The sequence below is a fragment of the Typopeltis vanoorti genome, chromosome 2 (genome assembly GCF_054136105.1).
Source record: "Typopeltis vanoorti isolate ZY-2024b chromosome 2, IOZ_Tvanoo_1.0, whole genome shotgun sequence".
NCBI classification, from domain to species: Eukaryota; Metazoa; Arthropoda; class Arachnida; order Uropygi; family Thelyphonidae; genus Typopeltis; species Typopeltis vanoorti.
The window spans coordinates 108313044-108339278 of record NC_143550.1 but is presented as its reverse complement, the minus strand read 5'-3'; the positions used below and the strand labels follow the sequence as shown (position 1 = coordinate 108339278).

General features: G+C 31.9%; 1 protein-coding gene across 1 annotated transcript; it reads right to left on the bottom strand.

The window, feature by feature from the left end:
* LOC150109319 (troponin C) lies at positions 1-21348 on the bottom strand. Its single transcript, XM_090412494.1, has 5 exons — positions 21192-21348; positions 21008-21041; positions 7465-7608; positions 4017-4268; positions 1-493 (listed from the first exon to the last, which is right to left on the bottom strand). The coding sequence occupies exons 1-5, from the start codon at positions 21192-21194 to the stop codon at positions 465-467; spliced, it is 462 nt and encodes a 153-aa protein (XP_090268620.1). The 5' UTR covers positions 21195-21348; the 3' UTR covers positions 1-464.
* Positions 21349-26235: the final 4887 nt, after the last annotated feature.

Genomic DNA, 26235 nt, shown 5'->3' with positions numbered 1-26235 from the left:
TAAGCAGGTGAATTAAAAAGTTTAATGAATTCCGTACACAGTACATTTCACAGGAGACAGGAAATGGAAATCCCCTCAGTTTATTATTATTATTATTATTTTCTGTTGGACACTCACGTTTCGTCCATACAATAATTTGTGCTGTTGGAACCAAACAGTAGCACGATAAACGAAATACACAGCGACGAAATCAAAAACAGAGTAAGCTTTTCACAATACAATTTTTTTTTTCACAGATTAATAATGTTATTTAGATCAACTGCTTTGCTAGTGATTAATATTTGTGAATGATTTTTTTTTTAAATTTTACAAAATTACTGAATGCAGAGAAATTGAAACTTTTGTTAAGTGCATGTATAATTTAACTGATGATATAGGAACCGAAATGGAAGGCTGTCAGGTGACCCGGAAACTACAGACCAGTCTAGAAGTACCGAGCAGGTAGGACTGTTGAGGTAGATTGCTCAATCACCAGTCATCATCTCCATGAATTCTAAGGAAGTAAAAGAACAATTTGTTAATATATGTTTTATTATTAATTCAGTTAATATTTTTGAAAATTAACAGAATGTTAGTCAACTGAACATTATCTTAGATAACTCAAGTAGGTAAATTAGAAAAAAACATCTAGAGTAAATTTTCTTAATTATTTAAAATATGAAATTGTTTCCATAAATTAAGAGTCTGTGTAGCTTAATGGAAATGGCGTGTGCGTCCACAGCGCTAGGCCTCCCGAAGAAAGAGCATTTTAAGTGCGATTCTATTCGCCGACTAGAGAATTTTTTTAACCTTTCTTCCACCGATTCGCGAGTTCTTGAACGGGAAAGAATTTTTCTCCCGGAGATTCTGGTGTTTCATCCCCTAAACTCGATAAAATCGAGCGCAGAACCCATACTCTTTGAGACAATAAATGCAGTGATATGAGTAGGGACCATGAGATGGCATCACTTGTCAGCAGCCTCTCTTCACCGAATGCTGATAGTTTTAGGCCAGTTATCTCTGATTGGCTACTGATAGAAATCGAACTTCCTCCCCCTCAGTCTCCAAAAATTAGATAGGGCTAAAACGACTTCGCCTGTTCCCTCTAGGTGAATCAAGGCTTAGCGGATTTTTTTCCTTAAAAATTTTTTACTTTTATTTTTGGAAAGTTAATAAAAATAAGTTTCTTTCTCTGAATAATATACAATAAAAATAGTTCTCCTAGTAAAATACAGTGGGAGGAAAGTTATTATTATCATCATATTTTTTCTCCCAATCTTTTACCATGAGACATTAATGGCGATAATATGAACTCGAAAACAAAGCAGTTTTGATGTTACTGCAGGAAATACTATAGAAACCACAGGAAAATTGACCATCAATCGTTTTATTTTAAAATGTCCAAGAATAAATCACTTTGAAACTGACTCATTTGCTGAGATTTTAAAATAAAATCATCGGGTGTAGGTTGCATGATAACTATCAGTGATGTGATGTGACCAATAGACGTAACTCAAAATTCTCGTCCCTCCACACATCTCTACAGGTTTGGTTTTACTTCAATCAAACTATTTCCTTTTTTATTTCTTGGCGTTTGTTTTAATTTCTATATATGCAAAATATCAAAATATTCAACAATACTAATTACTTATCAATTATCACACTGGTCTCTGACAACCATGATGACATTAAATATTAACAACCCACAATAATAATACAATTACTAATTTAGAAAATATTTATAAAACTAATGCAAGTATCAACATGTCTGACAATGCTACATATTAATCATCAACTTACCATCCTTTATAATACTCGTAATTGTCATTAAATTTAATAGAATAATCGTCATTAATAAAAAAACATGATTGTTCTCAGAACGTTGGCAAGTAGACAGCGTCGTCTCCACTCTGTCAACAACAAACTATGAATTCAAAACACCTCCACAAACATCCATATCATGGATGTTTGTGGAAGTGTTTTGATGGTTGACGATTATTTTCACCCATTGAGAGCCTTGATATTCATATAAAGAAAGATATTTCACAATGTCGTTCTAATGTCTTTTTTATTGTAATTAGTATTTGTTTTGGTATTCAAAACATATTCAATGTTAGGGAGAGTCCCACATAGGGCACTCTGAGCATAGGAAGGAGAAAAAGAAAAATTGGTGTAGTGAATTTTTTTATGTGTACAAGTTTCATTAACCATCCATCGTTTTAGACTTTAATACTTAACTCTCAGACTTGAAATTTCATTCATCAGACATTTCATTCCGACAACATTTTGTTTTAGTATACGATCATCAGCGTCTCATTACCTAAGTTAGTTTCGGTTGTTAACATTACGATGCTTGTATCCCTGCCACTAGTACTTTACTCCTCCTCCCACAAACACCGTACACACAAGAAGTTGTTAAACGTATGGCACATCAGTGGCGTGTATATTCGGATATGTTTGGAAAGTAGACAGGATGTTCTACAGTTTCCCGTCGTCACTGTACCAATTGGTCTTAAACCACCTTACTACATATGGCATTACACGCAGTCATGCAGCACAAATAATGAGCCACAGTAATAAACTGCAGACGCAAAAATACTATTATTTTTGCATTTCTCTACTAGTTTTATATACCTCTTTTGTACACTTCTTTGAAATTGTTTGCATGATATCACTTAAACGACGAAAATCTTCACTAATTCAATGCTGAAATGGAATAAACTGATTTGGAAACCGGTTTTTTTTTCACCTGTTTATTCCATTGCAATTTTCATTTGGTAAAGATCTCTTGTCATTTATCTGATCTAACTTTCCAGAAGAAATGTACAAAAAAAGTATGAGAAACTGGTAACAGAAGTGTGAAACTGATAGTTGTATTATCATAGAATTATATGGTCTTCATACCAGAACTCACAAGAATCGGCATGTCTATATGTCTACATTTACTGAATTTAGAAGTGTCCTCCTTATTATCATCATTAGTTGTGGGCTCTACAATCCTGTGTGGACCTTTGGACCTTGGCTTTCTTGAAACTTTTGTCATCCTTCTTTGTACTTTGCTAAATTCCTCCAAATCTTCACTTTCATATCCTTGATATCCTGGATCATTCCATCTTCCAATCTTAATTTAGGTCTTCTAGTTTTACTTATTTTTCTTCTCTTCTTAAATGTTCATGCATATAACATGTCTGTTGGTCTTAATGCACTTAACAATGTTCGGCTCATTAAATAGTCTGTATAATTCATGCTCGTATATTTTCTTCCAAAATTATTTCGTTATAGTGCTCCAAAATATGTCTGAGAACCCTAGTTATCTTTCATCTGCCATTACTCTTACAAGTACTTTGTACATGTGTTTTGTTTTTCTTGAGATCGACTGTGATTCTAAGTGTTTCCCAAGTTCGTGGAAACATCTGTTTAGAGAAAGACTACACTTTTAAAACTGCACTAATATTTTTACATTTAACTTCTTATCCCACTTAAGTAGAACTATGTCTAATTTCAAATTCATGAGAACGATTTCAATTTCAGTTTGATTTCATTTAACAGGGTATAGAAATCGAAATGATATCCTGAAGTTGTGTTTTGAAGTAATTTTGTTTATTTTTAAATGAAGTAGCCAAAGAAAATATGTACAGTATTAATATTGGTTTAAATATACGGGGTTCGATAAAGGACAGATTTTTATAGAGTTGTAAAATGTCTGTTTTATCTCTCCTCTTGGTTATTGATTGTATTTCAATATTTTCCATAGTAACAATGATGATTTTAATCTACTAATCTACTTCTTCTTTGTAGGAAGTATTCTTTTACATAAATCCAATCTGGATTGAGTTTTCGTATGCAATTAACACTTGAGGTACTTTCATATAATTTAAACTACAAGCATATGAAAAAAAAGGTCCGCTGTATAATTAACAACTTCATATAAACTTCCCTCTAACAGACTTTCGAAGTTGTTACATCGATTAAACTGAATTGAATTCGTTTGTTTTTTTTAATGATATTTCAGTCATTAATCATTTAAAAGTCCTTACCGTCAAAGTCAACGGTACCGCTACCGTCAGTATCAATTTCAGTAATCATTTCATCCAATTCATCTTCAGTTAGTTTATCGTCCAATGCTCTCAAGATTTCACGTAAGTCCGCAACTACAATGTAGCCGTTGCCTTCTTTGTCATACATACGAAAGGCTTCTCGAAGTTCTTCTTGCATGGCCTCCGTGTCCTCCTCTACCAGAAACCTAGCAGTTAGTGTAAGAAATTCATCAAATTCCAGCTCACCGCTACCTAATTGAGAAACAATAAAATATAGCATTAGATTTTTTAACGCTAGTAATACTGTAAATGCTTTTTATTAGACTAAAAATGAAATAATATGTTGTACGTTTATTGGATAATTATACATCCATATAGCTATTAATAAAATTATATATTTCCTCAATTTCGTTTTAGAAGTTTGATAACGTATGTTTAAGAAACTATGGTTTTTAATCCTGTAAAGTTACATATTTCAAATTCTATCCGTTTTTTCATATGATTTAAACTGTAATATAATAGTCAAGGAGTTATGTGGAACTTTCTTTACTTCTGAGTAAAATGATGGCCTTCGTTCGACTTTTTAACCTAGGATAATATATTCCATCATATTATATCATATCAGTTAGGAAATCTGTTTCCTAACTGATACGATATGCTTTTTCTGAACTTATTACGATAAAAATTCTAGTAAAAAAGTGAGTAATAATGATATCCTTTATAAAATAAAATATGAAAAATGCGACTTTAGCCAGTGTATTCATTCTAGTGGTATTTGTGGTGTAGTGCTTTTTTTGTCAAGGAAAAAAAACAATTAAATTTCGTTATAAGAGAACGAAAATATTTTAAATTTAAATACATACAGAATTCTATCTAATCTTTATTTTTTAAGTGTCATATCTAAAAATAGAAAAATTTTAATATGACGCCAATACTATTTTATTTCATTATTTTACTTATTTATTTAAAATACATTTAGCACTAAGTTATCAATGAAATTATTATTAAAGGAAACGTTCCGATAGACCCTGTATTTATTCCCTAAATTAGTGATGGCATCCTACATCATAATTTATAAAAATGAACGCTATGCCTCCTCAAAGTTGCACTGTAAGGAAAAAAAAATTCTGTGATTTTTTTCCCTTACGGTTTGTTTCCTGAGAAGCTACTTCCCTGGAGAGATACTTTCTGGTCAGTGAGAATACTTTAGCATTTACTTATGTTTGTATCTTAATAATTATTTCTAACTCTTCATATATTTATTAGGTAGTAATTTTTATGCAGTAATACATTAAATATGTAATAATTAATTTTTACGATGCTCATGAGAAAATAAGATTTAACAAACTGAACAATTTATTTGGAGGTCATATATGAACTTCGAAATAGTCTTCAGAATCATGAGGTTAGATAGTTCAGAACGATGATATTTACTAGGAAAAAAAGAATATCTCAATTTGGAATATTAGAAAATTGTGTTCGATAAACGCATAATTGTAAATAAATGTAAATAGATAAATGTAAAAAAAAAATAAATAAACGCATAATTGTAAATAAATGTAAATAGATTACGTCAATTGTAAATAGATGTGAAGTTTCCTTTGGAAACTTCACATCTATTTACAATTGACGTAAGATATGTGTCTTAAGTCGCGTATTACTGGGGCATCTCTAATATTCTGTTCACTGCATGTGCATTATCCACCTCTTATTTTGTGGCATGAAATTATCTTTACATATCTACAAAAATAACTTGAAATACGAATTACAAGCAGTGTGCTATTCATAACAATTTCTTAATGAATATTATATATGTTTTTTTAATAATTATTATATGATTTGTTATTTTGCTATCGTTATCATTACTGAGACATTAATTTGAATGAATGGACTTCAGATAAATTTGGCTTAAAACGATCAAATCATTCTTGTTGAATTTAAAATGAATAATTAATATATAAAAGTGATGACAACTAATAAACAAAGAGTAATGTCTCACGATGAGATTTATATTAATATGAATAAATTATTAAGGAAAATCAAAGTTTGTCCAGGAAAATAATTACTTGGGAAATAGTTCTTAAGCAAAAACAGCACATTGGAGAGAAAGTAATTCTTACATAGCACAAATTTGTTTTCGATACTTATTTGTCCAATTGTCTGATGAACGTAAGAAATTTTTATTACTTATATCTAGCGAAAAGTTTTATTTTATAGTTGAAAGCTGGACTAAATATCCCAAAAAGTAAAAGCTGTCTTACATTTAATAGTGCAAAGATATGAATATATATATATATATATATATATAGAAAATCTGTAATAAATATTGGTGACAGAACTTTTATGTACATTTAGAAAAATTCTGTTTCTTAACAGAATTTTCATCTGTAATTTTTTCTTTGCTGTTTAATGTGCATAATTTCGGTGAACATATTTTGATGCTTGATCCTATGCAAAAGTGCACATAAGGAAAAGAACTTATGCTCTTTTGAAAAAACAATGAGGAACTTTAATCTTCCATGCTATGATCATTTCATTATAAATCACTAGGTCAAAAATAACGGTTTCAAATATTGCGCTAATGAGAGGAATTTTCTAAGTTTTTATTTAATTCTTTTTAAATAAGGCTAAGTTTAATTTTAACAAAGGCTAAGTTTATCAGTCTTATACTGAGTTGGGTTTTCTTCAGTCAAACAAGCAAACCTTCTCTGACAACATGCATATTATAAATGCCGAAGGCAAACCCAAAGCCATAGCAAGAGGATCCATCGTACTTCCTGACACATGCCAAAGTGCACTTACTAATTATTACTCAAGTACTCTGCACTCTGCCATATGGGATAATATTGGCGGAAATTCGCCATAATATAGGATTATCATTTTTATTCTTATTTGTAATTATTCACTAAAAGCTACAGTAAAGACATATAAACTAACTGAATGTTGTCAATTTGCATATCGAAACATAATGTAATATTTTTGCTTTGTTACTGGAAATAAATTTCGAAAGGAACGTGGCAATTTTGAAATGAAAATCAAAAATTAGTTACTAAAAATCTAAGGACTAACTTTAGAGATTAAATTGTTTCGTAAATAAATTTCAGCATCACCGAATTGCAATAAAATTCTTAAGCATTGAAACATAAGCTCTATAAGTATGGTGAGAGGAGGAGGTGACTGGATGCCCACCGATTTTCTAAAAGTTGCGGTTAATAAAAAGTGCTGCTGGCTGCTTACTTCCTTTAAGGAATGTATAAGACATTAGAGGATTCATTTGTAGCTTTACTTTAAACACGATTATAAATCAACTGACAGATAGCTAATATGACTTATTTATAGAAGATGTTTTAGGTTTAACGTTTATGGATATATCTTATGTATGTACAAAGAATTTGTAATTATAAAAAAAATAGCTATTTTACTAATAATTCAACTAAATATCACTTACCGTCTGCGTCAATCTCAATAATTAAATCCTTTAGATCTTGTTCTTGAAACGTTTGACCTAGGGTTCTTAGAATGGTGGACACCATGCTGGTGTGAATGCAGCCTTTCTTATCCCTGTCGAACATATCGAAGGCCTTCCTCAGCACTGTGAATTAAAAACAAAAGATAGATTCAGCCAATACATATCTTTAGTCTTGCGTGAAGATGAACATATTAAACAGAGATGAGACTGACAAATCAATGGAAAGATGTGTGAGAATGTTATGAAAAACAATCTTCAGTAAAAGCGAAAGCATTTGTAATTCGTAGTGGAAAGCATAAAATATCTGTTATTGTTTCCTTTTTTTTAAGAAAACGAGAAGGAGAGTAATGTGTTTGAACTCAATGGTCCTCTGTCACGTTATGCTACAGCTGTTTTTTTTTTGTGGAAAAAAAAACTGCAATTCCCAATAAATCGCGCCTTTGAATTAACCTAGGGTTCTTAGAATGGTGGACATCATGCTGGTGTGAATGCAGCCTTCCTTATCCCTGTCAAATATATCGAAGGCCTTCCTCAGCACTGTGAATTAAAAACGAAGGATTTTTTTTTATTATCCCATGGTATTATAACACCAGATCATAGAGGTCAAGTTCATGTATTTTATACAGCACGTTTTCTGGGTTGTTATAGCGTTCACATTTGGAAATATTCATACAGTTCAGCAAATGCATTGGTGATGCTTCCTCGATGTTACAGATTTTGCAGGTGGGGAAGACTTTTATGCCACTGCTAAACTTGATTGGTCTTGTGTGGCCGGTCTTCAGGCGAGAGATCATAGTAGTGGCACTGCGATTAAACTTGGAGTTGATGGTAGCTCCTGGATTTTCTACTAAGTACCAGTGGTGAGTCATGTCCTGAAGAATTGTTCTTTTTATGTTTTCTTTTTGGGTGGTTTTAAAAATATCGAAATCTGTGGTATCACTTGATACCACAGATTGCGGCCATTTTTACTTCATCTGCAGTTTCATTTCTCTTTAATCCCACATGGGATGGGATCCACTGGAAGATTATTTCGGAATCCTTGTGTAGCTTGTTTATGTTTTTTGCTATGTCTTTAAGTATTTCTTGATGGCTAGTGTAGCAGTTCTTAATAGCTTGAAGGGCTGCTAAGGAATCTGTGAAAAATATAAACTCCTTCGGGTTTTGTTTGTCCAAATATTGCAGTGCTGTGTTAATGGCTATTAATTCTGCATGGTATGAGTTGTATCCAATACTGTTAGTTGTTTTTAGTTCCATATTATGTGAGCCATAGATCAGTACGCCACTCCCAGAATTGTCATTTGGATTTTTGGAGCCATCTGTGTAGATCTTTATTGAGTCAGGTCCATATTCCATTATTTTTGAAAGGCTAATGATCTCAAAATTTCAGGGTTTGCTAGACTTTTTTTCCTCATGTTTCCCTATTTCAGAGTTGATAACTATATTTTTCCTGTTTTGATTTGGAGGAAATGCTGGATAGTCGGCTATTTTATTTGGACAATCCAAGGGAATTTTATTTTCCATGATTTCATGCATTGTTGATTTTTTCTGTATTCTGTTTGTTGGTTTCCAGTTTTTAAAAAGTTCACTTGTTCTATGATGTGCAAGGTAGGCTCTTTTTTCTACAATTTTGGTAAGATTTTCTTGCCACCTAATTTTTAAAGGAACAAGGTTGGATTCGAATTCTGCTATTTTTCCAGGAGTTGTATTCCTTAGTCCACATATGATTTTAGCTGCATTTTTCTGAATTTTTATAAGCTTGTCTAAACTGTTTTGTGATGTTTGCATCCAGATTGGCGAAGTATATTCCATTATGAGACGGTTAATAGAGGTATATATGACTTTTAAGGTTTAAACATCTCCCCACTCTTTACCTGAGGTACTTTTCATGATATTTAGTCTTCTTTTTGCTCTGACTGAAACATTGTTGATATGTTTATTGAAGCTTAGCGATGGATCGAGAGTAACTCCAAGGTATTTGAGGTTTTCATTAAATGTAATTAGTTGACTGTTTAGCTTAATCTTTGGTCTCCATTTTCTGAGGTGGTTATTAATAGTAAAAACACAGATTTCTGATTTAGTAGGGTTAAGTTTGATTTTTTGGTTTTCACAGTATGTAGCCAAACTTTCAATGGCTTTGTTTAAGTGAACTTCTGCTGTTTCTAGGTTGTTGAGCTGAGAATAGGACCAAATCATCAGCAAACATAGCTATCTTTGTTTCTTTCTTTATATTTTTATCTAAGTCATTTAAGTAGATGGAAAAAAAGGAGTCGGCTCAAAATGCTACCTTGAGGGAGTCCCTGTCTTATTTTCACTTTCTTGAAAAAGGTATTATTTATTCTAACAGGAATTGTTCTATTTCTTAGAAAGTCATAGATTCAGTTAAGAACTTTCCCTTCTATTCCAATATGACAAAGTTTGGAAAAAAGTTTCTGCCTCCACACCTTGTCAAAGGCATTACTAAAATGTATAAAATCTGCAATGGTGGATTTGGTAGGTTTGGTCTGGAAGTTACCTTGAATTGTCTGGGTTAAGTAGAAAAGTTGATCAGTTGTTGAGTGATTTCTTCTAAAGGCAGCCTGAAAATGTGGTACTATACAATTTTTGTTTAGATAGTAATTCAAGTATCATTTTTTCCATTAATTTGCCTGGAAATGAAGTCAGTGAAATTGGTCTATAACTTCCTGGTTGGTCTTGCGGTTTGTAAGGCTTTAAGATTGATATGATTGTGGCTGTCTTCCAGTCTTTCGGAACTTTCCCTTGTTTTAGGCTATTGTTGTATAGGCGAAGTAGCCAATCTAGGGCTAGGGAAGGAAGATGTTTGATCACAATTCCTTGTATGTTATCTGGTTCGCATGATTTATTTATATCTAGTCTCTCCAAGGCATCTCCCAATTCAGAGATTGTAAATGGATCCCAGAATGGTTTGTTTTGATATTTTGGGGAGTTTGCAGCATTTTTCTGCTGTCGAGCCTGTTTTGATATTTGATGGTCTTTCCTAGTATATTCATCTCTAGTTTGCTTATATTTTGAAAATGAAAGGCCAAGGTATTTGAGATCTCCCTATCTCCAATTTTGATATTTTCATCTGGATCTTTTAGCGTGTTAGTCTCATTTACCTTTGGTAGGTCTCTTTGTAAATTAGCAGTCAGTTTCCAAAGTTTGGTATCTAAAGTCTTCTGATTTAAGTTGTGGCAAAATTCTTGCCACCTAGTTCTTTGTAATATATTATATTTTTGTTTAATTTTAGTATTTATCTTGTTGTACTCAATCCTGGTTTCTGGAGAGCTTTCAATTTTTAAGATATTAAATAATTCATTTCGTTTAGTTATTTTACTGGAAAGTTCCTGGTGAACCTTTGTGTAGTTTGAAATAACTTTTCTCCTGTAGCCCTTTGGGATACTTTCTTTGCTGCATTTAGGATAGTATTCTTCCAAGTTATATAGTCTTTGTCTAAGTCATCATGGTATGTGTGATCTTTCAGCATTTTACTTACTTCATCCTTGTATTTCTACCAATTTGCCTTCTGGAAGTTCCAATGATATTTTATTTTTTGGGTGAGTCTAGTCATTTTTGGGTTCAGATTGATTAATATTGGAGTATGGCCGCTTCCTACTGGTTCCAAAACAGACCAAATAGCTTTGTCGTGAAGATCTGGAGACACCGCAGTGATATCTAGGGCATCTTTTGTACCATAAGAATGAGACAGATAAGTAGGTTCTCCACTGTTGAGAGTTATTAGTCCTGTTTCATCTAGGAAATTACTCAGGTTTTCTCCTCTTGGGTTTATTTCCTCAGAACCCTATAACAGGTGTTTGCTATTCATGTCTCCTAAGATAAAACAAAAAACAAAAGATAGATTCAGACAATGAATATCTTTAGTCATGCGTGAAGACAAAAGAATTTTACTAAGCGCCTGTTCAATTTCAAATTACAGAGAGGTTGTAAGAACAGTTTGCATGTGATAGTTTGCTACACTTCAGTAGAAAGCCAAAAAAAAAAAAAATCTGCGTTATACGACTTTAGAGAAAGACAGGTGAATTTTAGCAATAAATAATAACGAAATTAATAACGATACTGACAGTATATTAGTTTAAAAATATAATAAAGGTTTTCACGAACACCGAATTTCTCTTCGTGGCAGGGGGAAAGTGGAAGATCTCTGTAAATATTTTTAAACCAAAATTGATTGGGAGTGGGTGGGGGATAAGTCAGCGAAAAATTCTCATTCAAAATAGGAATATTACGATTCCTTCTTTATGTCACACGCCAGCCTCTTTCCATGATTTATTAATCATGATTGGAGACCTATTTAAGTTTCAACCACGTTACTGATGAAATCAGCTACATTACTGTGACCGATTTTATCAGTATTACAAAACACCAAGCTAAAATTAAGAAACTTATGAAACAACGCTCCATAAGGTAAATGCTATTCACTTTCTTGGTAAATATGTCGAATGAGATGATTTTATAATTCAAAATGTTTAGCACAGTGTGTCCTCATAACCCCTGAGATTAAACATTTTTGCGCTGGAAATAATAAATAGCAATACTGTTTATATTTATTTTCGAATAAACCCAGTTGAAATTTATGACTGAAATAAATTAAAAAAAAAACTGATTCTGTATTTTGCATTCTACTAAAAAATAAAAGGATAACGAAGGTATCCCTTTATTTTTTTAGTAGAATTTTCCTAAGATGCACAATTACAGCAAATTATAATAATTGACTTTGTAAAAAAGACTTCAATGATTTATGCTCATTGAAAATAATCAAGCGGAACATGTTTGTGTGTGTGTGATATTAATTAATTTTAGCAGAAGTCAATAAAAGCTACTTCACTGTTAATAAGCGCATTAAAGATAAAATTAGCCATATACTTTAAAGTATTTAATATTGATGCATGTTAATTAATGATATTACTATGATATCACTATTCTTAAATTGCAGATATAAAGGTCGCGAACTTCGTTAGAAGTTTTCTACGAAACCGAAATTACAAGCTCATGTTACTGAGGAAGTCTGTAATCCAACACATGGTGTGACGTCATCTATTCAAGGAGACACTTGATATAAGCACCAGGCGTAATTTATAGCTCTAAATGAAGTGACATTTAAAGAAGCTTAGCTTGCAACGTGATCACGAGGAATATTATTTGTTCACTAAAATAATTTAAGCTACCCTTTTTCACTTCTCGTAATAGAATCCAGCCTGTTCCTGGCTTATGCAATAGCTTAATTTATTTATATTCATTTTACACAGTGGAATGTAAAATTGTATTATTTCACTCACAAGAATATATTTCTAGATTTTTATTAAATTACCAACTTAGCGAATTTGAAAGAGTAGAGCGCTTTTTTTTTTTCCAAACTTTTGAGTAAAGTTGATAGATAATAATGAGATTTTTGAATAGTTAATTTTTCTGAAAATTATTAGTAGAGGGCGCTGAAATTTTTGAGTTCTAAGATTTATATTCTAGGAAAGTAAAGAAGTAAAGTAGTATTTATATATATTTTAATCTTGTCCTAGAGAGCGAAATCAATGAAGTAAAGCTGCTTATTATATTTTAACATAAGTAAAAACTGTTCTAAATTAATTTCATTTTGCATAAAGTTTGTTTATAGCAGTTTAGGCTTAAATAGTTCATTATCGATTGTCGTCTGGCTTAAACGGAAGCGAAATTTACGCGCTTATTAAACTTTAAAAATACAACACGCAAATGTAGTGTTGAATTAAAGAATTAAAACGTCGAAGAGTTATTAGTGTTGTCATAGAAGTCAATCTGCAAAGATTCAGTAGTATTTGGCATAAAAGTGATACAAAAGTCAGTAATCCAAAGCAAGTTTTTAATATCTTTATCGATAATTCTGGCTGTTGGTAAGTATTTTCTTCAGATAAAATAATCGATTATTGCTGTAACTTGTTGAATAAAAATAAATAATATGTTCAGAGATTAATCAGGAGCAATGAATAAATTCGGATATAACTTGTTTCAGTTTTGTTAATAATTTTTGAAAGACAGAATGCATTAAGAACTTAACTGTCACTACGGTTTTATTGCTTCCGTAAAATGAGATTATTTTGTAGAGTATAAAAATGAATGTTATCTTTTACAAATTCTATTTCCTTCATAATGGGAATACAGTTTCTTCACAATACGACACCTGAAGAAATCCGACCCCTAAGCACATCTCCGACGTGTACTGCAACTAAGCGGTTTGCGCTCCATGGCCAAATTTGGTTCCTCAAACCAGCGCGATCTTTATTTATCTTCGCTCGTGCAAGTTATGCGGCGACGCTGCCCTTACACGTCTGGCTGTATCACAGTATCTCATGCACACGTGCACATACACAATGACGTTTATCCTTAAGTGGGTGGGAAATGCGTAGTAATAAGTTCTTGTATTTTAAATAAATATGAATGCACAAATGTTGTTAAGAATATACTGAGAAGTGCAGTAAAAAATAGGAGGAATAGGGAAAAGAAATTGCAGTTATTTTTCTAAACTATGTTTAGAAAAATAACTGCTTACTTTATTTCTATATTGGAAGTAAAAAAAAAAGTTTTCTTAGTATTTACGAAAGTGCGGAATATATATTCGTCAATGCATTTTGATTAAGATTTTTTAATAACAAATATTGTTTTTAAAGAAAATCTTAATCAAATGCTATTATTTTAATGGCTAATAGTTTATTTTTAGAGGAGTAACATGGGAATTTTCCCAGAAATAATACTTTAATCCAATGCATTTGGCGAACATATATTTTGCACTCTGATAAATTATAAATACGTTGATTTATCATCACTGTATAGAAACATAATATATTATTATTTTGTATTTTCAAAGGAAAACCTATACTGTGCCCTTTTGCGTGTAGATTTTAGCATGTACTTAATAATAATAAATTACACTAAATGATTTTGATTATACAAAAGTAATACTCGAACATATTTACTTTTAACAATATTGCCCTCATTAAATAGGAATATTGTATATTTTATAATATATGTATATTTAGTCCTAGTAATTGAATAGCCGATATTCTTGGTTTCTATTCTGAATATATTATATGTATAATTTTGATGAAAGCTTTCTCAACTAATAATAAACTTATATAGTAGTTTATTATTATTATCATTAGTATTAGTAGTAGTAGTAGTAGTAATAATAATAATAATAGTATTAGTATTATTACATGACACTTCCAAGTAGTCCAAGAATTTAATTTTTGGGAGGTACTCACTTAATCCGAAACACACACACACACACACACACACACACACACACACACACACACACACACACACACACACACACACACACACACACACACACACACACACACACACACACACACACACACACACACACACACACACACACACACACACACACACACACACACACACACACACACACACACACACACACACACACACACACACACACACACACACACACACACACACACACACACACACACACACACACACACACACAAATAAAATAAAATAATAAATACAATAATACATTAGCGTATAATATTTTTAAAAAATGAAGTCTGGTTTCGTCCTACTCTCGAGGACTTCACCTGATGCAAATATACATAGAAGAAATGATTCAGCGAAACAGAAAAAGCATTAAAAATACAGTAATTGCCATTACTCTAAAAGATTGCTGTAGTTGGATACTATTCTGGACGTTGACATATCTGAGCGCTTTTAGCTGCTTATTTCCATGTATTCTAGTGTCTTTCTTTCAATCTCATGAACCATATACAGTAATATAAAATTCAGTGCCAAAAGCGAAAGCACAATATGCAATGGCAGATTTACAGGCTGGCTTAAACAAAGAGAAAATACATATGCATAGAAATGCATTTATGCATTTGCGCATAGATATTATACCAAAAATTATATGCAGATATGTGATATTCGGAAGAATGATTTCTAAATATTCAAATATTGCAATGATATGTTTGGTTTTTTAAATTCCTACTCCCCAAAATGTTGAACCTATAGTACATTAGTAGCGTGGGAGGATAAGGATATTTTGTCATTATTTCTGAATTCTTTTTTACATAATCTGAAAGCCTTGCTCTATAGACCGAGCACGAAACTTTTTTTTTTTTTTTTTTTTTTGCGGGGTGATGAAATATTTGCCTCTTACTCTAAATACAATCATCCATATCTACAGCCTGTTGGTATAAGAGTGGGTACGTTACCGACTCGGCCAACCGGGACGGCAATCTCAATTCAAAACCCCAGTGACAAAGATTAACGCATTTATACGAACATGTCCTCATTTAGATGCTATTATTTACAATCAACCAACTTCAAAATTGAATCACTGTAAATTTTAATCAATTGTATTTGTGAATTATATTTGCGAATTGCGTTTGTTCATTCACTTTAGAAAATTTTAATTTTTCAATCCACAACGAGTTGCACCAGCCTAAGAACACACATTTCTAGTATTAACACACCCACTTCTTAGCTGCTTTGGCGCTAATCCAAAGCATTCCGAACCAACAACAGATTATCCGTGAACGAGGGTATCACAACATCATACGAATCCATTTTGAGTACCAAGTTATTGTTGTCACAGCTGTTGACAACATACAGAGTTTTAGTAATACAAGGTTCTTAAAGTTCTTAAAAAAACTGGGAGATGGACTGAGTCCTTGACTCTTTATCCCGTCATCTGAATGAAGAAAATCTGTGTGGATGGTGTGTTATTGAGCTAAAAGCTCTATAACACACTCTATAACAATCTATAAATTTAATTGGTTAAAAGTTAGAATTGGAAGAGAGAATGCAATTTTTCTCGAAAATTTACATGATTGAGTGACATCATATTTTTTATGATTTTAAAGGAGGGAAACCAACTAACGAAAATAGAATACGTTTTCCCATTTTGTAATCATAAATAAACGATTCACAAAGAGCGTGTTTAAAATGGAGGAGGGATTTGTAATAATTAAAGATTTTTCCCTCTTAGTGTTTTTGTGCTCATAAAGCAAGAACTTAGCTTCTGTCAGCTGCAACTGTTAGAGGCTTAAGCCAGGGGTGGCCAAGGTTCCGGGACGAGAGCCATATAGGACGATTTTCAAATGTTCATGAGCTACAAGATATGCTCTAAAATTTTAATTATTAAACATAATTAAATAGAAATAGAAATATATGTTTATATTTCTATTTAGATATTCAATATAAATATAAATGTATATTTTTATGTCTCTGAAAAATATTATATATGTGTCATAATTTTTTGTCTTTTATGATAAACACAATAAAAACCAAAATTGCCGCATGCGGCCCGCGAGGCGGGATTTGGCCAATGCTGACATAAGCCAGTATGTCTAATGTAGCACTTGGTCCACACACACACACACACACACACACACACACACTATTATATTTAACCTACTCTAATATCAGTTGTCATGATATTGTTATTATAATTGAAATAAACGGTATCAAGTTTACCGTCATTATTGCTATTTTTAACTGTATATGCATCTTAAATAATGTTGAACAGAGCAGGTATATTTTCCATATTGTTTTTGCTTTATGCCTTTTCTACATAAATGGCGTTTCTCCATTTCCCTTTAGGCTTTACAGCATCCATTCATGATCCAAATGAAAATCTACCGTTAATGGATGGTTAATTAATGGTTACGTTAACTTCAACCTAATTAACGTTATTATAGTTAATCCCATTTGCATACACTACCGCGTTTGTCAATTGCATATTCTCTGGCTTATTTATCTGTTTTGAGAATGAAAATGTCGAAAGTTAGGGGAGGATATTCCCAACGAAGAACCTTTAAAAAGATTCTTCACGCCCTGGATGAGATTCTAATCCATGTCTTTCCAACCAAAGGACAGGATCATTACTCATTGATGCTGCCATTTGCTCTTTGTCTATTCCATCAAAATAATATTTTAAAATAAAATATTTATTAATATAATAAAAAAAATTCTGAAAAAGGATCACACCGATGACAAACATGGATCAGTTATTAAATTTATATATTTTTTTGTTTTGAATATATGGTAATGGAAAACCAGTATTTAATAAGAATATGCTTGAGGTTATAGGATCTGTTGACTTGATATTCAAGCACATTCTAATTAAATACTTCTTTTCCATTACTATATTCATTAAAAATACAATTAATTTCATTAAATCTTAATAAAATTGTAAATTACAACATAAAAACTGCAGAGAGGAGTGTATTTAGATATAAGCCAGTTAGTGTGTCGTTTCGGTGGAGTGTTTTTATATAAAAATTAAATATTCTTATACTCCTTGGTGTTAGGAGTATATTCTTATACTCCTAACACCAAGCTAAAGAAGTTTGTGGTGTGAGATTAAGAGTAGGTGACACGAGCCACACACAGATGATCCGCAATTATCTCTGCGCCGGCTCGTCAGTACGCGTGCTCACGAACGTAATTTTATTTGAATATGTTTTGTGAATTTCTGTGAATAAAATTGCATACATATTTACTTGACTTTTGAAAATATTTGTTATACATTAATATGTCAAACTAGAGGGCAATTCTATAAAAGCTTAATTATTTCTCCTAGTCTGAGTTGTCGCACGTGTTGGTGCCACTAGTTTTTATGAAAAATAAAATTATCCGGCCCGTTGCCACCTTTTAGCATAAAATCTGGCCCATGGACCAGAAAGATGCCCATCACCAGTCTGTAAGTTATTTTTCGAAACGTAGTGACCTTCTGAGCATATCCAACTTGTATATAATCTGAATTATATGTCCCAATAGACAATCTACAGAACATAATTTACACTTTGTAATGGATTGTAGCAGTCCTTAAAAATTATTTTCGATAAGTGAATATTTGTTTCAGTAACGGACGAAATTAGTTTTCAGTGAAAGTTTATTAGCAGCTGTTCCGAAAAAACGTTTCTGCAGACGATTAATCACTCTTTTTCAGATCTTGCTTTTTATAACATTTATTTTGATATAAACGTAATGCTTTGTACAAATGTTGTATACAGATCGACTTGTGATTTAGGCATCTAAGCTCTCTAAATTAAAGATTGAATTAGAGTTGTATTTACAACTCAGATCGAATAAAATTTCTTTAAAGTCCATAGTTGCTTATTTTATGATACTTGTTTTCTTTTCTCCATTTTTGCTAGTAGAAAAACACATATATTCATTTCCATTATTTTTATACTTGTCGACGTTATATTTTTTTCAAGACTTTTTCCTCCCTTTCTTTATGGCTACTAATTTCACTATTCCTCTTGTAGGGATATCCCATCACCTCTTGTATTATTCTTGTTCTCTGAACTCTCTCCAACTATGTCACATGTCTGCCAATCGTCGCTCTTCTCATCGGATTCTTGCCACCGTCTTACGAAATTCCTTTACAAAGCAGTGTCGTCCTGAAGACCTACTTTTTCTGGTTCTATTATTGCATCCCCCCGTTTCTTAGTTGCAGTATCTTTGCTGAATATGCGTGTACACATGAATTGAATTTTGCAATTTTCATCTTATAATATTAAAAAGATATCTGAATTTTCAGAGAATTTTGAACCGTTTAGATTAAAACAAGAATCTATGTTAAAATCGTCGTTTAGTACCATATCATCGTAAAATAAAGAAGAGAAATTATCAGATCAAGTTGAATTTTGTGTTTTGAAAAAAATATAACAAGGAAGAAATAATATAAAAGGACATACATTTAATTATAATAAATTATTTTTATTATTGCATAATTATTTCGAACTGTTATTGACTTACTAAAGACAGATAAATATTAGAATGAATAAATGTTAAATTCATTATGTCTAAAATATATTTTAAAAATATTATTTTAACTAAAATAATTTTGCGCGCGCGCACACACACACACACACACACATATATATATATATATATATATATAACTTAAAAATTATTAATAAGCAACTTCTAAAATATATTAGTGTTTTATTTATTTATTTTTTCTTTTCAAGAACTAAAGTCAAAAAGTTACAGCGAAAGTAGCTATCTACTTTCTTTAGAGAATGAATTAGATAATATGCAAAAACCTTTCAGTAAAATAACCTACATAATGTTAAAACATTATGTAGGTTATTTTACTGAAAGGTTTAAAAGCCCTTCATTAAACATCAGTACTGAAAAGTACGGATGCGTTCAATTTCTATAACTTTGAAATTTTGCGCTGTAGTTCAGGCTGTGGGAACCTAAATCGTTCTCTCTCTCTCTGTCTCTTTTCCATAACAAGTGCAATCAAATAAATTTAATTAACTTTTTATCAGTAAAATTTCTTAAACGATGAATGCTATTTCATAAGTTTTTATTTATTTTTATGTAACCTTCTCGAAATGTATCCTTTTCTACATCCAAATATAAATCTGGAATAAATTTCAATTGTAGTTTATTTTTAAATGACTTGTATTTTGTATTTAGGTTTTAATTTCATTTTATTTATTTATTATTTTATTTTATTTTTATTATTATATAATCTAATTTATTTTATTTTGGACATATCTGATGCCAATGAAGTTATCATTTTGAATCTCAGTCCGGCCTTGCCAGATATTTTATTATTTAAGCATTTAATTAATCTCATACTTGACTCGGATTAGATCTTATTTTTCCTAGAGAAAATAATGATTACTCTTATTGGTTGTTCACTCACTCACTCACACATGAAAAATACTGGGCAGATTTGATTTGGCCATAATGTATTAAAAGAGAAATACACATCTGATGGGCGGAATCAAGTTGCGTTTAATTGAATCCTATCTATTTAGGTATACCATGTACGCGTAATAATAATGAGAATAATATATACAAGAATTGCGAATAGAATTTTCAGGTTATTTTATATAGTTATGTGTAATATAAATCTATACGATTTAAATCTGTTGTACTTATTGCAATAATATATAAATATCTTCTGTGAAAAATAATTGAACTAAAATGGTTTCGAATGATTTCGTAATGATTTGCGTGTATATGAATATATTGCTTTAGATAAAATATTGATGCAATGGAATAAAAGTTCATCGTAAGAATGATAACATATGTTTGTTATAAAGCTCAATGGCTGAATTAAATTTGATTGTCTATTGTCTTAAATTTCATCCTTGTCCCCTGAATTTTTTGGGTAGCTTTACTGCTAATCTTTGGTGTCAGGCGATGTAGAGTGTATTGTTCTCTTAAACTTGCCATTTTTGTGGAACGCAAAAGCGCCGAAAACACTTTATAAAAATAAAGCAATATTTTTCTTTCTAATGGAAGATAATCGCAATTATGGATTAATTTAGATTTATACATTTCTGTAATTAGATAATTAACATATTTAGCCTGGCAAAATCTCTCTTTTTTATCCATTAAGCTTATTTGAATATAAATTAAAAAATTCTACAAATTTAAGTATACTGTTTAAATTGGGATTTTTTTTTTCATTTTAATGGTAATTAAATTTTTTTTTATTATTACGATTAAAAAGGATGGGAATTGTACTTACTCTGAAGCTGCTCCTTGCTCAGATCTTCAACAGACTGAAATAGTAAAATCGAATTTAGGATCGTAGAAAATGTATGGCTATAACATATTTAAAGTAGTACAAGGAAGTGGGAAAATTCTATGAAGAGGATTTAATTTTTTTTAATTTTTTTTTTAAAAACTTAATTTGTAGATTAAGTACTTACCATGGTGGTGTGGTTTCCTTAGGTCCGGGGTTACGAACGCTATTGAAGTGATGTACTTCGATGTTCACCAAACACCCTGAAGTGGCCTTCAATATACTGACGATTTTCTTAGGACCGCTTCCGTTACACCTTCGCGAAAAGCCCCACGGGAAACCTATCTGGTAGTGGGATTAAGGAATGCACATTGTTTTTCGAAGAGCCATTTTCGTCCTAGTCACGTGCCCTTTACTGCGCATGTACTCGTTGAAGAACGCTGCAAGGACGGCTACTGTTTCTTTCAAACTCTGTTATTTTTAGAGTATCCTAAGATCGCAAGGCGCCATCTGGTACACTTGTTGGCACACTTTTTCCCCAATGGAAGTGCCCGGATGAGTCGTCAGGAAGTCACGAATATTAGCAGAGAAGTAAAACTTACAGTTTTGGGTTGCTTTTCTGGCCTTCTTTCATATAATTATCTTAAGTTACAGACTAGTCCCCATACTGACGTAGGAAGAGGCTACGACCGCCGATTTAGTAACTTTCGTCATTCCTAACCTCTAGTCATGTAAATATATACTTTCCGTCAGCCGGAAACTAAGGCTGGGTAAAATCCACTCCACATGTTCACTTAATTATTCACATGACCATTTCAGCTTATGTCGAGTGTAAACATAAAGGAGACTAAAAAATATGAAAGTTACAAATTTAAAAGTAAAATTGTTTAATTGATCGTTTTCTCTTTGAAATAATTAGATAGTTTTGGCATATGAAAATGTAGACTATCTAAAAGAAAATCTTTGGAATTTATTCTACTTTTCGAAGCGAATAACATTTTGAATGCTTGAAAACGAATTTCGTTTATATCAACAAATATTATGAAAACTTCGTTATTCAATAATAAGTTTATTTCCACAAATCATAACTAATCCGAATCATGATTAATCTTATTTCTGGTTTAATAATTGATAAATTTTGTTTAGGGAAGTCATTTTAAGCAGACAAATGAAAAGTTTGATGACCCGCAAGGATATATCGAGATGATGCGGAAGAGGGATCTACTTTTTTTAGATATATTATTTACATTCTTGAACTGTGGATGTTTCCCAGAAAATGGGCGGGACGGAAATGTTTGCAAAACTAACAGTTTCTTATTTAATTAAAACTTTTTTCTGTGTTAAAATATCACTTCAAAATTAGACATTTATGCTTTCTTTGTATAATATGTACCGGTATTATGCGTATTATATTTTCAAATCCATCGAATCAGCTATTTTTCTTCTCTTTCATTCCTTCTGCCACTGTTCTCCATTTTCACACAATACTCACATACAGTTTCCCAACTTCAGTTTCATATTTTCAAGAAAAATATAAAAATGTTTCTTCTATCTTAATTCTTTTCTAATGTGCTATTGACTCTGCAACCTCTTGTTGTGTGGAATTGATATAAATAAATAAATAAATAAATAAATAACTTGTTAGTAGCTAATAGTTGATCTCCAAGAAATTTAAATCTTATCATATAATCGTATTAAAATGTATAAATTACTATGTCTTTTGTAAACTACTACATAAATTAAAAGCCATTCATTTCTATCAAGAATTAATCTCAGATGACAAACTCTCATGAATAATGTGGGGAATTATATGTCTTTTATTTTTTTATTTTTCAATACAAGGAGAATTAGCCAGTTTCATATGGTGGTAGCAGAATTTTTCTCCATAAATTCGAATTTTTTCCTTTCTTAAACTAAACCTGTCAGAGAACGAATGCAGTTAAAAAAAAACCTATCTTGATCGTGTACAGTAGCCCTGAACGATGAATCCTGATACTCCGTAAAGATTTCATGTAATAATAATAATAATAATAATAATAATAATAATAATAATAATAATAATAATAATACATCAACGAAGTGACCCCATATGACCTACAAAAAACAGCATTACTTGGAACAGTTCATATTTTACGACGCTACCGGACAGACTATTCTTAGATTCTTGAATAGAATCTGAATTGATTTGTATAACCAATCAAATTGTTGTTTAAATAACGTTGTTTAAATAATGCTGTTTAAATATTGTTTTGACTGTGTATCAATTATGTGAATAAATAATAATAATAATAATAATAAACTATAGATTTCACAAAGCGCTACTAATATCATTATTTTATTTTCATTGTATAAAATTAAATATAATATATAATTTTAAAAAAAGTTGAAAATGATTGATATTCTTAAATTATTATTGTCATTTTATTTTACCTATTCTTTAGCAATACGTGTAACAATATTATGTAGCGATATAAAGATTATGAAACTTAATATTAATTACATCTCAAATTGACTTTCCATTTTTAGTTTACCTGTCCTTTGGCAATATGTGTGGGATTAATTTTTTGGGTTGATTTTAGAAAAATGCGTTGTGATCTTTAATCAGTACCTGTGAAGTGAAACATTATCATTATACATGCTATATGTATATATATATATATATATATATATATATATATATATATATATATATATATATAATATATATATATATATTATATATATATATATATATATATATATATGTAAAATTTCAAAAATTAACGATATGCAAGTTTGTACGCTTTGTTTGTTTATCAAACTTATTCCATTTTTTCCTCTGTTTTACTAAGACAGTTTCAGAATAAGTATTTTCTAATGCTGAATGTTTAAATTAAAGATACCAAGAAATTATACACTTGATTTAATCCTTTATCCAAGTGTAAGCAAGCAAAGTTTGCACCTGAAGTAATTTCAGGATTGGGCAACTCGTATATAGAGAAGCTAATGATTTCACATCACTTGCCTTAGTAAAAAGACAGAAATATACGATCTGATAATGTTGGAGTTTTTACAGGTAACAGATTGATTTTGAGGAAAATTGGAAGTTAGTGGTGATGTTTTTCTAGTACTATCATATCTTGGTACCCCTTGAGGTATATGTCAGGAATTTCATGATGATGATGATAATATTCAGTAGAATTGAGATCAGGGCCCTGTGGAGGCCAGTCAAGTGTGGTGACGTTCATGTCCACAGACCACTCAGTAACAGCATAGCAGCAGCAGCCTTATTCACGGTGCATTGTCTTGTTGAAAGAGGCAATGGTCACTTCCGTAGAAACGCCACGAAGTATTGCATTGTCCAGAATGTTCAGATACCTCTCGGAATTCAGTGTTCGTGGCGCCACAAAAGGAGGTTCGAGGCCAAACTAAGAAAAACAGGACCATACTATCAGACCGCCACCTTCGAATTTTATAGTTGGGGTTATGCACTTTGGTAAGAGAGTTCACCGGGGTGAACACGCCCACGTCCTGTGCTCATCCATCTGCTCGGTAGAGGTGGGTAGCGTGATTTGTCGTTCCATTACACAGCTTTCCAAGCTTCCACGTCTCACTGTACATGACTTTTGCACCACTGGGATACAGATGAGATACAGTAATACGCTGAATGTTGGCTCTGGTAATGTGAAGCTTGCATATTGCAGGACCTACAATGGAAACCCATGTTGCGAGCTTCAGTTTTGAATGTTTTTGTATAGATTCGTGTTCCAGTCAATGCCGACACTCCGCATTCAACGTGTTGGCCTACGAATGGCGATTTTACATATTATCCTTCGTAGCACAACAGTCAGTATGGTATCACGGATTGATCTGGAATAGCCCAATTTGTCAAAAATTTGCCGAACAGATAGGCCTGCAACATGTCATCCTATCACAACGCCTCTTTCAAACTCCTTCGATTTCCTTCTCGCAGCCATTTCACCTGGACACAGCTGCATTGATTTGGGAGCATCATATTCCTCCAATCTAAACCTGTCACAAACACATGACTCGTTACATGGCATGATGCACCTTGCCCATGGTGGCGTGTGTCCATTGACTTCTTTCCAAGCAGTGTATATCAGTTCAAATTGTTTCAAACAAAACAGGCCAAATGAAATCAAAATTTAATTTAATGGACAAATTCTCGTCTGTATCCCAAATGCTATACTAAACATTTATGAAATTTCACCTAACTGAAGCGTAGGTATTGTAATATGCAATTTCAAACCTTTCGTTGCTTTGTATGTTCAAGCGAATGGTCCGATTGAAATCAACATTAGAATAGCTCGGCGATTTTTGGAGACTACATACTAAATACTGACAAAACGAAATCTATTAGATGCCTATGCATTTTGTGAACTTCGCCTAAAAAAGAAAAGCTGAGAATATTCTGAGACTAGACTACAAGCGCTCTAAATGAAGATTTGCATGTCCAAACGTTCAGATTGTATTTTAAAAAAATTAAAAAATGTGAGAAAAAGTTCTGAAAATGAGAGCAAGCTTTATCTCCCTATGTAATATATTCTATATATTCTTAGATACGTTCTCCCTCTCTTCCGCTGTCACATAATATCACAACCCATTTCTCGAAGAGTGATACATAATTTATGAACGAACGATCTCAGTGAGAGATAGTTTGAAAAAAAAAAGATTTATTATTATTATTATTATTATTACGGGAAACTCCAAGGAGTCTTTAGAATCATTGAGGGAGGAACTAAACATCATATCAAGAACAACTATTCAGCATTCACAGTATCTATCATACTTGCTTTGAACTCATTTACAGTCATGGCACCCACAACAAACTCTGGCAGCTTATTCCACTCATTCACTACTAGTTCTAACACCCTTGCAAACTACACTCTTGCTCAGTTTCCATGGAATGGCCCCTAGTTCTCCCATCACCAGACCTGTTCTGAAAAATTCCTCTGAATTAATTTTGTAAAAACCGTTCAGTAATTTGAATGTCTCAATCATATCACCCCTTTTCTGCCTATCAACCAATTTCTGTAAGCCACAGATCTTCAACCTGTTCTCGCAAGGTTCATTCCATAGACTAGTTATCATCTTGGTCACTCGCCTCTGGATCCTCTCTACCTCCTTCCCATCAAGAAGAAACCCAGGGGCACAGATCTGGGCACAGTAGTTAAGATGGGGTATTATCAAGGCTCGATAAAGAGGAACAATAACTTGCTTATCTCTTCTCG